The sequence below is a fragment of the Microcebus murinus genome, chromosome 4 (genome assembly GCF_040939455.1).
Source record: "Microcebus murinus isolate Inina chromosome 4, M.murinus_Inina_mat1.0, whole genome shotgun sequence".
Classification (NCBI taxonomy): domain Eukaryota; kingdom Metazoa; phylum Chordata; class Mammalia; order Primates; family Cheirogaleidae; genus Microcebus; species Microcebus murinus.
The window spans coordinates 18,541,622-18,558,485 of record NC_134107.1 but is presented as its reverse complement, the minus strand read 5'-3'; the positions used below and the strand labels follow the sequence as shown (position 1 = coordinate 18,558,485).

The window sequence follows — 16,864 nt, the reverse complement described above, 5'->3', positions numbered from 1 at the left end:
TCATATGTGGCCTCTATACAAATTCCAACTCCCAGAATCATAGATATCTGAGGGTCATGTAGCCCTTCCATCCAAACTTTAATCTGATACAGAATGCATTCTCAAAATGTAATCTGAATCTAAATGATAGTTTTTCCACTGAAGCTAGACATACCTTCTTTTTCATTAGAGCTTACATTAGTCTTAGATATGTGTTATGAAGTCTTAGATTTCACATATTTCCATTCTTCATTCTTAGACTTCTTATATGGTCAGGTTTTACTACAGTACCCTCCTGAATCTAATATTTATAAAGCGAAAACTTGGGAAATTTCTTGAATTAATCTGGGCCACATGTAACATGAATCATGTGAATCCAAATACTTAATTAAATAAAACTGTTTAGTGATTAAATATAATAGTTGTGAAGTTCCTAGAACACAGCAGGAATTTAGCAAATAGAAGCCATAATAAGTAGGATCCAGTTGACATTTGTTTGCCAGACAAAATGAAATACAATTGACTCGTGAACAACACAAATTTGAACTGTGCTGGTCCACTTGTACGTGGACCTCTGCTCCTCCAGACACAGGAAAACCAAACCTTCTCTTCCTCCTCCTCCTCAGCCCACTCAATGTAAACATGACTAAGCTGAAGACTTGTATGATGATCCACTTCCACTTAATGAATAGTGAACATATTTTCTCTTCATCATGATTGTCTTAATGTCATTGTCTTTTTTCTAGCCTTACTTATTGTAAGAACACAATATATAACACATGTAGCATACACAATATGTGTTAGTTGACTGTTTATGTAATAGCTAAGGCTTTCGGTCAACACTAGGCTATTGGTATTTAAGATTTCAGGGAGGGCCAGGCGTGGTGGCTCACGCCTGTAATCCTAGCTCTCCGGGAGGCCAAGGTGGGTGGATTACTCGAGGTCAGGAGTTCGAAACCAGCCTGAGCAAGAGCGAGACCCGTCTCTACTATAAATAGAAAGAAATTAATTGGCTAACTAATATATATATATATAAAATTAGCCGGGCATGGTGGCGCATGCCTGTAGTCCCAGCTACTTGGGAGGCTGAGGCAGAAGGATTGCTTGAGCCAGGAGATTGAGGTTGCTGTGAGCTAGGCTGCCGCCATGGCACTTACTCTAGCCTAGGCAACAGAGTGAGACTCCGTCTCAAAAAAAAAAAAAAAAAAAAAAAAAAGATTTCGGGGAGTCCAGAGTCATACATGAGTTTTCAACTGTGTGGGGAGTCAGTAACCCTATGCCCTGTTTTTCAAGGGTCACCTGTATTCTTTTTTAACAAAACTGACTATAATATTCCCTATGTATTAGTTTTCATTATTGCTTAATTTTAATATCACCACAAATTTTTACCACTATGTTCTTATGATATGTGTTTATTGGTTTGATTGCATTTGATCTATATCAGTGACTTATTTCTTCTTATTTACCCCTTTATTTTTTAAAAAAAGCCCACCATTTTACCCTGCATTTATCATCTTTTGTCATTTTCCTTCTATCCTCCAATTATCAGTTTACTCAATATCCCTAAAAATTACTTTTATGTTCAGCTAATGTAATAACAAAAATGTTGAATATAAAATTTATCCTAGTGTCCTAATCAGCTAAATTACCCTGAATGTTAAAAAAATCCACTGTATGAAAGTACACACATGTACATGTGTGAACAAATACACATACACCTAAATTCTATGTAGTAATTGCTTCTACGTCTCTGGGTCACATTGAAACATGTGTATATATTTCATAACTGCTACCAACAGCAATGTATTTATAGAAGCATGTGACCATTAAGAAGTGGGGGAATTTAGAGTTCTTTGAAAATAATATATAACATGTACTCATAATTAAGTTATATAAATTATAATAATAAACACCAGTGGAGTCTAATGGAGTTAATTTTTAATAGTTTGGTTTTTCCATATAGAGCTTCACATAAGCAAGAACATGGTGTAGACAAGAGCATCTGTGATGAGTTTTCTCTAAAACTGAGAAAAGATGAAATACATGAATTGCTATATTTTGGAAAGAGTGTGGGGGCTTTACTTTCCCCAGGCCTACCTTTAGCTGTTTTAATGAAACCTACTGTTCACAAAACCACTGGGGATTCTATCCTCCAAAGATCTTAAACCAAATATAAACACAACAGTCAGGAAATAAAGGGAAAAACACCCAAGCTTTCTGTCAATACCAGGTAGGTGTCATGTTTATGTGTTCTAACAAAGGAATCATAGATGCCTTTTCTAGTTTTCAAAAAGAGCAACTCTCTTTTTTATTTCTATTTTTGCACATATCCTTGGTAATAAAAAAACAAAAAGAGCAACTCTCAGTAAATGCCGTGAATGTAAGGTGGAGAAAAATCATCCGCCTCAAATATATTCCAATTATTGGGGTAAGTAAAATTGAATTTGGCCATTACCAAAGTCAGCTGGCTGTTTTGAAATTATTTGTGATTTTGTTTCATATTGCATTTGATACCTGTATTTAAAGCTTCATGTCATTGACATATATAAGTTACAAAAGAAAATTTATTTAAAGAAATTCTTTGAAATCTATGACTGATTATTATAAGCTATTGAATTTTGTTAAATCTGAGAAAAATTGCACCAATTTTTTGGTCCTGTTACCAGAGCTAATTTTTAGACTCAGACATTAATTTATTGTAGTATAACTGATATTACAGAACGAGAAAAGCATAGTATGTTTATTAAGTAAAAATTAAAGAAACAAATATGAAATCAGTGAAATAAGAAGAAACTCATAGTCAAAGTAATAAATTTGTTTTTTTTTAAAGAAAATCTATCAAGGCAAAACTAACTAAACAATATTAAACCAAAAAAAGGCAAACAACCAAAAATTAGTCAAAAATTCATGTGTCAAGTATGTGAACAAATGTTCTCTATTTAACAAACATTTGAAGAACACCTATGGTATGCCAGGCAATTTTCACATATTTTCTTACTTAATTCTCACAATTACCACTTGAGGAAAGTTTATAGATTAAACCACTAGCTGGGCATGAAATCACATGTTTCTCTGATAAAAAGTGACTAGTCATTCCTTTTAACTTCTTGTAGTTTCAGTAAAATGGACATAATCAAAGCTATCTTATAGTGTTGTTTGCATTATTTGAATTGTTATTAAATAGCTTATTTTACATCATACTGGTGGAAATTTGAGCCCATACCTTTATCACTATTTATTCAATATTAGGTAAATATTATTCCCAAATAATTTTAAATTCTTTATCAGGGAATATCATATTCATAAATGTTCAGTGAAAATAGATTAATTTGTCAAATCAATGTGAAAAAGGCTCTATATTTCATTCTCTTACTAAAGACTCCCAAATCACATTAGCATATTATGTACTCCAAAAGTTTACAATAAAGAAAGTTATCTTTAAACATTATTAAACCAAGTGTTTCTCTGATGTAGTAGATATCAGAACCTTAATTTTGATGTATTTTGGGTTAATTGATAAAGTCTAAAATAAAATTGATTTAATCAGCTAACATTTCATGTATAAAAAGCCAGATTTATATGTGATCTAATATTCAGGAAGCATATGCATTGTTCCTGAAATTCAATTTAGGACTTTGACTGCAGAGATTAAAACATGTTATAAAGTTTTCTGATTCAACAATAATAAAAAAAAGTCAAAACATTATGGAAATAGCTGATGCAGACAAGTGCAAGCCACTGGATAATAAACGGTATAGGAAATCAGAGAATGGAATGATGAATATTGCCTGGATTTGCAAACAATGACAAGTGAGTTTTTTAAAATAAACAATTTTTAGGCTGAGGCGGGTGGATCGTTTGAGTTCAGGAATTGGAGATCAGGCTGAACAACAGTGAGAACCCATCTCTACTAAAAAAAAAAAAAGAAGAAAGAAAGAAATTAGCTGGATAACTAAAAATGTACAGAAAAAATTAGCCAGGCATGGTGGCACATGGCTATAGTCCCAGCTACTCGGGAGGCTGAGGCAGAAGGATCGCTTGAGCCCAAGAGTTTGAGGTTGCTGTGAGCTAGGCTGACTCCACGGCACTCTAGCTCAGGCAACAGAGTGAAATTTTGTCTCAAAAATAAATACATACATAAATAAAGATAATCAATTTTATTGTGATAGAAAATATTTTATATTTTTCATTCTATATTCCAGAGACTTATGACTCTCATTTCCTTTTTTTTTGTTAGATAATGTATAAGTTTTGTCAGATAATATTAAATATATGCACATGTATACACACATACACATATATAAAATACACACATATTTGTTTTATTGTTTAATGTATGTGTCATGTAAATTAGTTGTTTAAATATCTAGAGAATAATTTTGCTAGCTGTCTCAAAAGTTTACTTGTTAAATACTGAGGGTTTGTTGGTTTGGTTTGTTCTTTGTTAGAGATTTTCTTCCTTGAAAGATGAGGTCTTTGCTTTGTGTGCTAGAATCTAGAATACACTGTCACCCAAGGTCCATCTCCTGTACCCTTTCTGTTAAACAAACATTTCTTTTAAGGCTCTCCAGGGGCATTCAAATTTCTCCATGAGTGTGTATGTGGTACATAACGCCAAATTTATCCTCTGGTGAGATTCTGCTAAAGTTCTGTATCAGGTTAGCTTTCCAAATTGCAAAATTTGAGTTTACCATGGATAATTATTACTTATAATATAAATCACACAGTTTTCTAAAGATGTTAGTAGATTGAATTTATCTATTAAAGCTGTATATTTGGTTATTTTCTTTTTCCTCTTGCTCCCTACAGATCCCTTATAAGAGAGCCACATACATGGCTGATGGAAATGTCAGTGTGATAACTGAATTCATCCTCTTGGGGCTGACTGAGAGCCCTGAGCTGAATGTTGTTCTTTTTGCACTGTTTCTATTGATCTATATCATTACTGTGGTGGGCAACGTTTGGATTGTCGTAATAATTCTGGCTAGTATTCAGCTGCATTCTCCCATGTACTTTTTCCTTAGCCAGTTGGCCTTCTTGGATTTCTGCTATTCCTCAGTCTTGATTCCTAAAATGTTGGTGAACTACATAGCAGGACAGAAAGTCATCTCCTATCATGGGTGCCTCCTTCAGTATTCCTTTGTCAGCATGTTCCTGACGACTGAATGCTTCCTCCTGGCTGCAATGGCGTGCGATCGGTATCTTGCCATTTGTTGCCCACTTCGCTACAAAGGTCTCATGACCCCCAGGTTCTGCATCTACCTGGTGACCACTTCCTACCTGCTAGGTTGTGCCAACTCACTCACCCACCTGAGTAGCTTGCTCAGTCTGTCATTCTGTGGGCCCAATGTCATTAACCATTACTTCTGTGATATTCCATTGCTCTTCCAACTCTCCTGCTCTGACACCCAACACAGTGAGGTTTTATTTACTGTGCTCTCTGGAGCGACATCAGTGACTACCTTTTTGATAGTGGTTACTTCCTACATGGGAATCCTTCTCGCTGTCCTGAAGATACACTCTACCAAGGGCAGATATAAAGCTTTATCTACTTGTGCCTCCCACCTAACGGTAGTGACTCTCTTCTATGGTACAGTGATATTTACTTATCTGGGAACCAGCTCTAGCTACCCACAGAAAAGAGCCAAAATCCTTTCTGTGTTTTACACACTTTTGCTGCCCATCCTAAATCTTCTGGTATACTGCGTGAGAAACAGAGAAGCCAAAGAAGCCATGAAAAAAATTATTAAGAGAAAAATACTTGCTCAGTGAACATGAATTTTCAGGCACAAACATTTAAGAAATATTTATTGATGCTGGAGGCAGGTACATTGTTAAATATAGGTGGGATTTGGGGATGGGGTAGGAAGGTATTTCAAAACAGCAAATGTGCAAAGATACATTCATATTCGGCTTCAGAAACACAGATGCATGCAGGCACACAGACAAACACACACATGCACATAAGGAAGACTTCCCTTTACCCTTTTAGATTTACTAGTTGGGAGAACATGAATTAAACTGACAAAAGATTGATTAAAAACTACTCTCATAGCCAATGGAAGAAGCTGTGTTTGCTCATTTTTCTTGCTGGCAGAATCTCAGAAAAATCAGGACTCAGTGACTGAGCACATCCCTCGGGAAGAATGTTAAAGATGACAGGAAAGAAAGAGCACAGGCTGATCTTTTAGAAAAGATAATGTCAATGATCCTAGTTCTTGCCTCTTTCTGTACATAAGATAACGTCCAACAGGAATAGTGATTATACCTGTGTGATGTATAATCAAATGTAGCACTCAGACCTTCATGGGATTTTGCTCCAATGTAACTACTGAGCACATTTGATGTAACTTTTGAGCACGTGCAGAGCTGCCATCATCTGTATGCAAACCGTGGACTGAAATACTACTTTGGAGCAGTCTAACAGGAAAAGATACTGAATAAAACATACTTTAATTGTTTAAAAGAAAGATTTTTCTTTAGTTGGTTGATGAGACAAAATTTATTCCCACACATCAGGGGGACACAAAAGAACTGGCTCACTCAGTAGTTGGAGACAGGGGTTCGCATAGCTGAGTTGACAAGGTGATAGGGGAGAAGATAAAAAGGCCCTAAGGAAAGGAAAAAAAAATGAGCTTTTAAGAGAACAAATAGGGGAAGTGAAAATTTGTGACAGTGTTTGTGTTATGCAGGTGCCAGCACTCTCTTTCTTATTCCTGGCAGGAAAACTTCCCCCTGGAGGGCATTTATGGCACTTTCATTCTCAGAGCTCTCTGTCTTGAGTCCATAAGGGAAGCTCTCTGAAAAGGCTTCCTTCTACATCTGTTGAATATCAAATGTCTTCAATTAAAAGCAATTTTTATGCCACTTTGATATAATTTGGATCCTTTTGATCCCCAAATTATGATTTTGGAAATCTAACTTCCTATGTAAAAAATCAATAAATATCAGCTTTCCACGGATTGGTTAGTTATAAAATACGATCTTCAGTTTTGGTAAAGAATACAGAAGAACCAGCAAGTACACAATCACGCAGACACACACACAGTGACACACCTCGAGGAGCATTGCTTACAGAGGGTGAACTGAATCTTCCTTCCTCTTAGCAACTCTGCAAGAACTGAGTCATTTTGCATATGAGGAACCAAGCATCCATGGAGTTAAAAGCTTACTAAAGATCAAACAACATTAATGTTTGAGAGCTAGAATTCAAATACACATATGTGCTTGTACACAGACCCCTTCTCCATTTCAAATTAACAAAATACATGTATTTTGTATGCTATCTTTGTATAAAATTGTGAAGAATTGAAAGTTATGATAAAAAAATCTTGGGGATTTAAAAGTATTGAAAACATGTTTGATATATTCTTAAGGTAAAAATATAATCACACACACGATAGTAATATAATGTTGTTCATATCCTGGTTTTTAAAGCCATCATCCTATAAAAAGATAGCAAAATTTCTAGAGGAAGTAGTTAATTCTAGTGCTGTTTCCAGAAAAGAACGAGATGAACCTGGACTATTTTGTACTGCCAGAGTGTAAAAAGTGGGAAAAAAAAAAAAAAAAAAAAAAACAAAGACAGAGATATGTCTAAAGATCCAAAGGCACAGGGGCCAATTTAATTGTGGTCACATTGTCAGAAATCGAAGTGATCAGTTAGTGCCATTTTGATGGCCAGTACGTGTGGAGACTATTCTTCCAATCTTGTGATACCTCACTTTGAAGGATGGGCTCAAGCTCTATCCAGGAAAATATAAGAGGTGCTAGATCACCGTCATTTCTTATAATTGAGCAATAATCCATTGTATACATTCTCCAGGAATTAGTGTGTTGGGGGCGTGTAAACTCACAACTAATGGACGGGGCCATGCCTCTAATCCTCGCTTGGGTGAGGCAATGTCATAAAATGTAACCAAAATGTTTGTACCCTCATAATATCCTGAAATAAAAAAAAAATCAAAGTGAGCATATAGGAAAATATGAATTCAACTGATCAAGCAGTTATTAAATGTATATTTGTCCAATAATATTGTCAACCATATCCCCTATATCAACTGTATATTGGTGACCACTGTACCTTATGGTCAACCATATCCCTTATATCAACTGTATATTGGTGACCACTGTACCTATTAGCTTACCAAATACGAGAAAATTAAGGGGATGAGACAAAATTTTAGTCTTAAGAGAATCAATTAACCCTAAGTAGTGTAAAAGTGGAGGCGATACTGTTTTCATCTTTGTAGCACCCCTCAAAGCACAGTGCCTGCCATCTAATAGCTGTTTAATTAATGCGTGTCAAATAAGTAAAAGAATAGATGAAAATGTGATATTTCAGCTCTACAATCCAGTGCTTTCAAAGTGTTATTTTCTCAAGATGAACACTAAGGAGGAAAAATTTACAGTAGTCTCCCTTATCCTCAGGGGGTTATATTCTAAGACCGGCATTGAATGTCTAAAACTTCAGACAGTACTGAACCCTATATATACATTTTTCTATACATATATACCTACAACAAATATTAATTTATAAATTAGACACAGCAAAAGACCAACTACAGTAACTATTAATAATAATAAAATAGAACAATTATAACAATACTTGGAATGGCACACAATTTAAACTTATGAATTGCTTATTTCTGGAATTCTTCATTTAATATTTTAAAATTCTGGTTGATGAAGGGTAACTGAAAATACGGAAAGTGAAACTACAGATAAGAGGGGGCCACTGTGTGTCATTTCTTTAATCCTAATATTTGAAAATGTTGATCATCAGTAAGTGATATGGCACATCTATAACAGATTGTATTCCATTTTTAAAATCTCTTGTGTCAGAGATAGAATTAGATATGGTTTCTATTTCTAGAAAAAAATGTACTTTTAAAATTTTCCTCATGCAGAATCTGTCTTGTTTCATCATTGTAACACTAGGCAGAGATTTATTTAAAATTATGAAATAACAGCTAGATAAGTAGAATGAGTTTTAATGGTCTATAATGCTACAGGGTGATTATAGGTAACAATAATATATTATATCATTTTAAAAAGCTAGAATGAGAATAGTGAATGTTCCAAACATAGAAAAATTATAAATTTTTGAGATGATGGATATGATAGTTACCCTGATCTGATCACTATACATTTTATGTATTGAAACATAACTATGTACCCATGAAAATGCATAATAATTGTCAATTAAAAATAAAGTTAACAATTCCCTTCTAAAAACAAGTAATAGAATGTAAAAATAACAGTAGAGGAGGAACTTAATTAGATAAGTTTGTGATATCCTTCTAAGCTAGTGTTTGTTAAAGGATAGGCTGTACAACATAAGACATTTTGAAAATTTACTTTTATGGATTGATAGACCAGAATCTGTACAATGGTGTGGTCTAGGGAACCGCTTTAAAACAAATAAACAAGCACAGAAACAGGGAATAATAATGTAAATTCAATTTTGAGAAATACTATCATCTGAAATTAAAGGAAGAGAATAAGCTTGATTTTTACTTCAGGTTTCGTGTTCATTTTCCTAGATGGTGTTCATATTCCCAACCAATTGTTTTATGTATATGCCGGCACAACTAAAAATCATTGAAAACTTGCACTAAAAATAAACGTATCCATGATTTATTGATATGAGTGGTAACATAACCTCAGTTCAAAGTACTCAGAATGCCATGGAGCCATATTTAAGGTATTGTGTTCTGGGGCTCAACATTTTCCCTATCTGAAACTTAGAAGATTCAAAAATTAAGAATCGATCTAGTGGCTGTGGAGGGGAGAATTGGGTTAATAAACAAGTGGTAAGGAATCTGCATAGGAAAAGAAAAATATAGGTTAGAATGATAATGAATAAAGAGAAAAGAACAAATCTGAAGACACTGAAGAAACTTAAGCAAAATGAACAATCTAAGCACATAATAACAAATGTAACTCATTCATTGATTCACCATTCATTATTTTTAATAAATCATATGTTCCAGGTAAATTTTATGCCCTGGATATACAATTTGCAGTCAAACAGACACAGTACTTGTATTTACGAAAGTCATAGTGTCAACATACTGTTAGAACTAGATAGTAATCAAATATTCACAACAAGAAATAATAAATTAAAAACTGCTAAGTGATAAGAAAGAGGCCCCATGGAGATAGAATAAGCCAAAAAATTCTTTTTTTAGGGAAAGACAATTGAGATGAGATATTTATAGTGAAGTTTTATTAAATTGAGAGTTAAAGATACCATTCTTCTCTATTGACCAAGTTCTGGAAGACTGCTTATTCTCACCATTTGGTTTCTGGTGTATACTGGGATTTTTATGCATGTTAACTGGATATCAACTATTGATGAATTTGTTGATATTTGTTGGATTTTTGATACATTTGTCAAATATATTATTAATCAGATATTTTTAGGCATAAATGAGATCTTCATTTCTTGTGCTTGCATTTTCCTTTCCCAAACAGTGATTATTTTTGTTAACTTGAAAAAGCAACAAAATTGATAAACTAGAGGATGTTCTCAATGAAAAGATTTTCCTATTTTCAAACAGATTTGAATAGCTGAAACCTAAAAAAAGATCCTGAAATGCTGAAAAAAGTTTTATTTTTATGAGAGATGAATATTTAAAAACACTTATTTAGATTATTCAGTTCTTACAGAAAATTCTCTTTAAAAGATCATAAACCCAAAAGTGTATCTTAAAGTACTGTCGCTTTGAATAGCATCATTTTCTATAAGACAAAATTTTGTCAACCATGTAGGTAATGTTGTCTCTCTGAATATTAGTTTGTCTTTGTTAGAGAAATTTTAAACATAGACTCTGATCTCCAGCATTTACTTGTTCCAATACAGATGGATGAATTCTTTTTGTATACTTGATTAGAAGATATTACAATGTGAGGTATGGAAAAATATTGTTTTGGATATCAAACTCATACTTATGAATTAATTCTTAAACATTGTTTTTGTTACTAGATTCTCATACAATTGTTCTGATGGAGTCACGGGACAGTCAGTCCTTTGGGAAATGACTGAGTTTCATTGAAAGGAAAGTAAATGTCTACTCTTAATAACTCTTCATGTAAACAAATCTTAGAACAAAAATGAATACAGCAGAAGGAGATACAAGTTTAAGTAAAGCGAGATTGCTTCTGTTTTTTGGGCCTTGTGTATTGGATGTAAACTTTGTGGAATGATAACAAATGCAAGTCTGTTCCTCACAAATAGAGGACAAAGATGATACTAGGAAATGAGCAAAGATCTAGCAACACAGAAACAAGGATCGTAGCATCAAAGTAAGCTAGATTTTCAGAACTTTGAGTAGTTATACCTACCAGCCAGTTATAATTTATATTTTTTATTTGCTTTTGCTGATACTTCAGTACATTCTAAATAAGTATTCTTACCATAGACATATGACACCCAACATTATTTTCAGATTTAGTCAATTCTAAAACTCTACTTTATGTATGAACCAATTTCTCTCAAAATGTCTTTTCATGGCCTCTTTTACATCTTTGTTCCTCAAACTGTAGATGATGGGATTCAGCATGGGAATCACAATGGTGTAAAATATCGATACTATCATGTCATGTTCCAAAGCATAGCTGGAACTGGGTCGCACGTACATGAAGAGGATTGTCCCATGGTAAACTGCCACTCCAGTTAGGTGAGAGCCACAGGTAGAGAACACTTTTTGTCTTCCTCCAGCAGAGTGCATCTTCAGAATTGCCAATACAATGAAACCATAGGAGATAAGAACAATTAGGATAGTGACTATTTCAATGAAACCCACACAGTAGAAGAGAAGAAGCTGGTTTGTGTGAGTGTCAGAACAGGAAATAGCGAGAAGAGGAGGGATATCACAAAAGACATGTCTAATTTCATTGGACCCACAGAAGGAGAGGCTAAATGTAGCCACTGTATGGATAGTAGCATGTAAAATGCCACCACCATAGGAGGCAATGATGAGTGGCACATAGACTCCAGGTGACATGCTCACCGAATACAGGAGAGGATTGTAGATGGCTACATAGCGATCATAAGCCATTGCCGCCAAGAGAAAGCACTCTGTGGTCCCGAAAGTAACAAAGAGAAACATCTGTGTTGCACATCCAAGAAATGAAATGGCTTTATCCTCTGCCAGGAAATTGATCAACATTTTGGGGGTGACAACTGTGGAATAACAGGCATCCAGGAATGATAAAACACTCAGAAAGTAGTACATAGGGTTGTGGAGCCGGGAATCTCCAATGACCAATACAACCAGTCCCAAATTTCCTATCAGAGTAAAAAGATAGATTGCTAAAAACAATAAAAACAGAAAGACTTGCAGCTCAAAATCATCTGTGAAGCCCATCAATATAAACATGGTAACTTCAGTCACGTTGTCTAATGGAGTCTTCAGATATAAATCCATGTCTGAGGGCAATCCTGACATTTCAGTTATTGTTTATAGGTTCTAAAGGCAATAACCTGTATAAATAGTCTTTATCCAGTTATATCCTCATGTTTGTTTCTTTGAAGCACAAAATGAAATCCTTGTCAGAGAAAGGATAGGCAGTGATGAAGAAGTTGGGCCCAAGTGGACACAATATTCTGTTTAAAAAATTGAAGAAATTATTTCACTCAATTGTTGGTTAAATGCATCTTGTTAAAAATTTTAATGGCTTAATTTCCATATCATTTTCTGTTAAAGTTATTACCACCTATTTTGCTGTTAAGTCTTTTTAATATCATGAAGATGCAGAAATCCTCAACAAAATACTGACAAACAGAATTCAACAGCACATCAGAAAGATAATCCACTATGATCAAGTGGGTTTAATCCCAGGGATACAAGGATGATTCAACATATACAAATAAATAAACATTATTCACCACATAAATAAAGGCAAAGGAAACAAAACAAAACATATAAGCATCTCAATACATGTATAAAAAACATTTGATAAAATCCAGCACAGTTTCATGATAAAAACCCTCCACAAGCTAGGCATGGAAGAAATATACCTCAAAATATAAAAGCCACCTATGACAAACCCATTGCCAACATCATATTGAATGTAGAAAAGTGAAAGCATTCCCCCTAAGAAGTGGAACAAACAAGGGTGCTCATTGTCACCACTTGTAGTCAACATATCAGTATTACTAGAAATCCTATCTAGAGCAATCAGACAAGAGAAAGAAATAAAGCATATCCAAATCAAGAAAGAGAAGGTCAAACTCTACCCTTTTGCTAACAATATGCTCTTGCATCTAGAAAATCATAAAGACTTCAAAAGACTCATAGAATTGTAAAATAAATTCAGCAAATCTTAGCTTACAAAGTCAATGTTCACATATCAGTAGCATTTCTATATACCAATAACAGTCATGCTGAGAGTCAAATCAAAGATTCAATATCATTCACAATAGCTACAAAAAAATAAAATACCTAGGAATATACTAACCAAGGAGGTAAAAGATCTCCACAAGGAGAACTATAAAACACGGATGAATGAAATCACAGATAACACAAATAGAAAAAACATCTCACACTCATGCATTGGTAAAATCAATATTCTTAAAATTTCCATAACTACCCAAAGTGATTTACAGATTCAATGCAACCCTTATCAAAATACAAATATTATGTTTCACAGATCTAGAAAAAAATATTTCTATGCCAAACCATAATAGAGCTTGAATAACCAAAGCAATCTTAAGCAAAAAGAATGAATCTTGAGACATCACATTATCAGATTTCAAATTATACTACAAGGCTATAGTAACCAAAGCAGCATGTGGCTGGTATGAAAGTAGAGACATAGACCAATGGAATAGAATAGAGAACCTAGAATTAAATCACACTGATCTTCCACAAAGCAGGCAACATACAATGAGAGAAAGAAAGCCTTATTTGATAAACAGCACTGAGAAAACTAGATAGCCACATGCAAAAGAATGAAACAGGTCCCCTATCTCTCACCATATACAAAAATTAAGTCAAGATGGATAAAAGACTGAGATGTAAGGCATGAAAACATAAAATTTCTAGAATAAAATAGGAAAAAAACTCTTGTTTATGACTAAGACCCCAAAGGCAAATATGACAACAACTAAAACAAATAAATGGGACTTAATTAAATTAAAAACCTTCTGCACATCAAAGAAAACAATCAATAAGCTAAATAGACAACTTGCAAAATGGGAGAAAAGATTTTCAAACTATACTTTCAATAAAGGGCTAGTATCCAGAATCTATAAAGAACTCAAACAAATCAGAAACAAAAAACAAACCACAACATTAAAAACTGGGAAAAATATATGAATAGAAGTTATTCAAAAGAAAATAGACAAATGGCCAACAAATATATGGAAAAATGCTCAACATCACTAATCATCAGGGAAATGCAAATTAAAACCACAATGAGATGCCACCTTCTCCCTGTCAGAATGGCCATGATTAAAAAGTCATAAAACAGCACATGCTGGGGTGAATGCAGAGAGAAAGGAATTCTTATGTACTGTTGGTGGACTGTAAATTAGTATAAATAGAAAACAATATGCATATTTATCAAAGAAATAAATGTAGACTTACCATTACATCCAGTAGTCTCACTACTGGATATCTACCCAAAGGAAAATAATTCATTTTATCAAAATGACATTTATACTCAAATGTTTATTGCACACAATTCATAATTGCAAATATACATAATCAACCTAAGTGCCCCCTAATTCATAAGTGGATTAAGAAAATATGATATATATGCACCATGGAGTACTACTCAGCTATAAAAAGGAATGAAATAATGTCTTTTGCAGCAACTTGGACAGAACTGCAGACCATTATCCTAAGCAAAGTATCTTAGGAATGGAAAAAAAAGAAACACCACACGTGGTCACTAATAATTGGGAGCTACTCAGTGGGCACACACACAGGTGCAAAGCAATTTTTAGGTCATTGGAAATCAAGTGGGGAGAGGGGTAAATATTACCTACTGGGTACAGTGAACACTATTAAGGTGATGGACACACTAAAACCCTGTCTTAAGCATTATAAAAGGTATCCACATAACAAAAACATTTGTTCTATCTTAATATTTTGAAATTAAAAATATATATATAACCATGACACAAGCCACAAATGTGCAACCTCAGAAAAGTAAAAAAGTCATCTGTATCTGAATAGAATGCCTCTGTCATTGAAACATGATTAAATGATGGATCCACCACATTTAGAAACAAGCTTTCAGCATGATGACTTTTGTTTTTCCTTCACTATGTCATATACAAAAACATATTTAAAGGAGTGAAACGTCTGCTGTGCATAAAGCTAAGTGAATTCAGTGATCTACAAATGGTTTATATTTGATATGAAACACATTATATTTTTCTCAAATTCAAACATCTATTTATCAAAATGACAATGGGAAAATCACCTTAAAGAAAGCCGCGTCTTCATTTTCAAAGAAAGGTCCTAGATTCACGTGGAAGATTTTTTTAATACATAGTATATAGATAGTTTCATAGTGTGGGATTACAAACAAAAAAATGCTCGACTAATCCTTAGAAAATTCTACAGTAAAAAAAAAGCTAAATTCCAATTGTTTTGTAAATTGATAACTCACACATTACTCATGAACATACCCACACAAATATCTTAAAATAATTTCTTGTTTCATTTGAGTCATTATATTATTAATGACAAAATGAATTTTAGAGCCATCAATAATATATACATACATATTAATGTTTATGGATCACAGAAAGATATTTCAGTTTTAAATATTCCTTATTCTCTTTCTCCTCTCAATCCTTCAAGAATGTGTATATATTGACTGACATACACAGCAGAAATTTCAGTTACATTGAAGTTGTAATCTCTACTTTCCTGATATATTTGAGAGATGACAATTGTGGAAGGTGAAGAAAATTATACATGGACTCTAAAACCCTGTATTAAAATCTCAGATTTAGCACCTAGTGACAGTACAAGTTTGGAAATGTTACTTCTTCTGAATCAAAGAATAACTAAGATTAACCAAAATTTTCAGCCATGCCTTATTCAACTATATAACAATATCTCATTGCAGAGTGCTTATTTACAAAATATATTAAAATGATTTATTAAAGTTTTAAATATAATACAGAATGCATATATGAAATATGACTTCAAATTGTCTTAAACTACAAGATAAATAGGAAATTATAAAATGAATTTTCATCAAAGCATTGAGCAATTAATGGACCACAACTGTAAGCAAAGTACTTCTTATTTTAATTATAAACATGTTTCATGACATAATATATATTAAAATACCATTCCAATGAGATTATACCTGGTGAAGTCCAATGTTATATGCTATATTTAATGTTAAAATCCATCTTTGTCATTGCATTCTGCTGTGGCATGCCAGCAAAATAATGGTTTCATGTTTAATTAAATTTGTCTTATACTTTTGCTGATAATAATTTTCTAGTAAACTTTGATGCCTCTGATTATACCTGTAGAAAAAGAAGGTGGTTGGCTGGGTGCAGTGGCTCACGCCTGTAGTCCTATCACTCTGGGAGGCCTACGCTGGAAGATCCCTTGAGGTCAGCAGTTTGAGACCAGCCTAAGCAAAAGCAAGACCCATCTCTAGTAAAAATAGAAAAGAAAAAAAAATTACCCTGTAGTCCCAGCAACTCGGGAGGCTGAGGCAGGAGGGTCACTTGAGCCCAGGAGTTTGAGGTTGCAGTGAGCTAGGCTGTCACCATGGCACTCTTTCCCAGGCATGACAGAGTGAGACTCTGTATCAAGGAAAACAAAGCTAAAATAACTTTTATTTCAATTTCCTACTATATTAATTTAAAATTTGTTTATTTTCCCTCCATAAAAATGAG

The 16,864-nt window shown here is 33.8% G+C and overlaps 1 protein-coding gene across 1 annotated transcript; it reads right to left on the bottom strand.

Annotated features, from left to right (window-relative positions):
* Nucleotides 1-11,444: 11,444 nt before the first annotated feature.
* LOC105861270 (olfactory receptor 5T1-like) lies at nucleotides 11,445-12,482 on the bottom strand. Its single transcript, XM_012746663.3, has one exon. The coding sequence runs from the start codon at nucleotides 12,432-12,434 to the stop codon at nucleotides 11,445-11,447; it is 990 nt and encodes a 329-aa protein (XP_012602117.1). The 5' UTR covers nucleotides 12,435-12,482.
* Nucleotides 12,483-16,864: the final 4,382 nt, after the last annotated feature.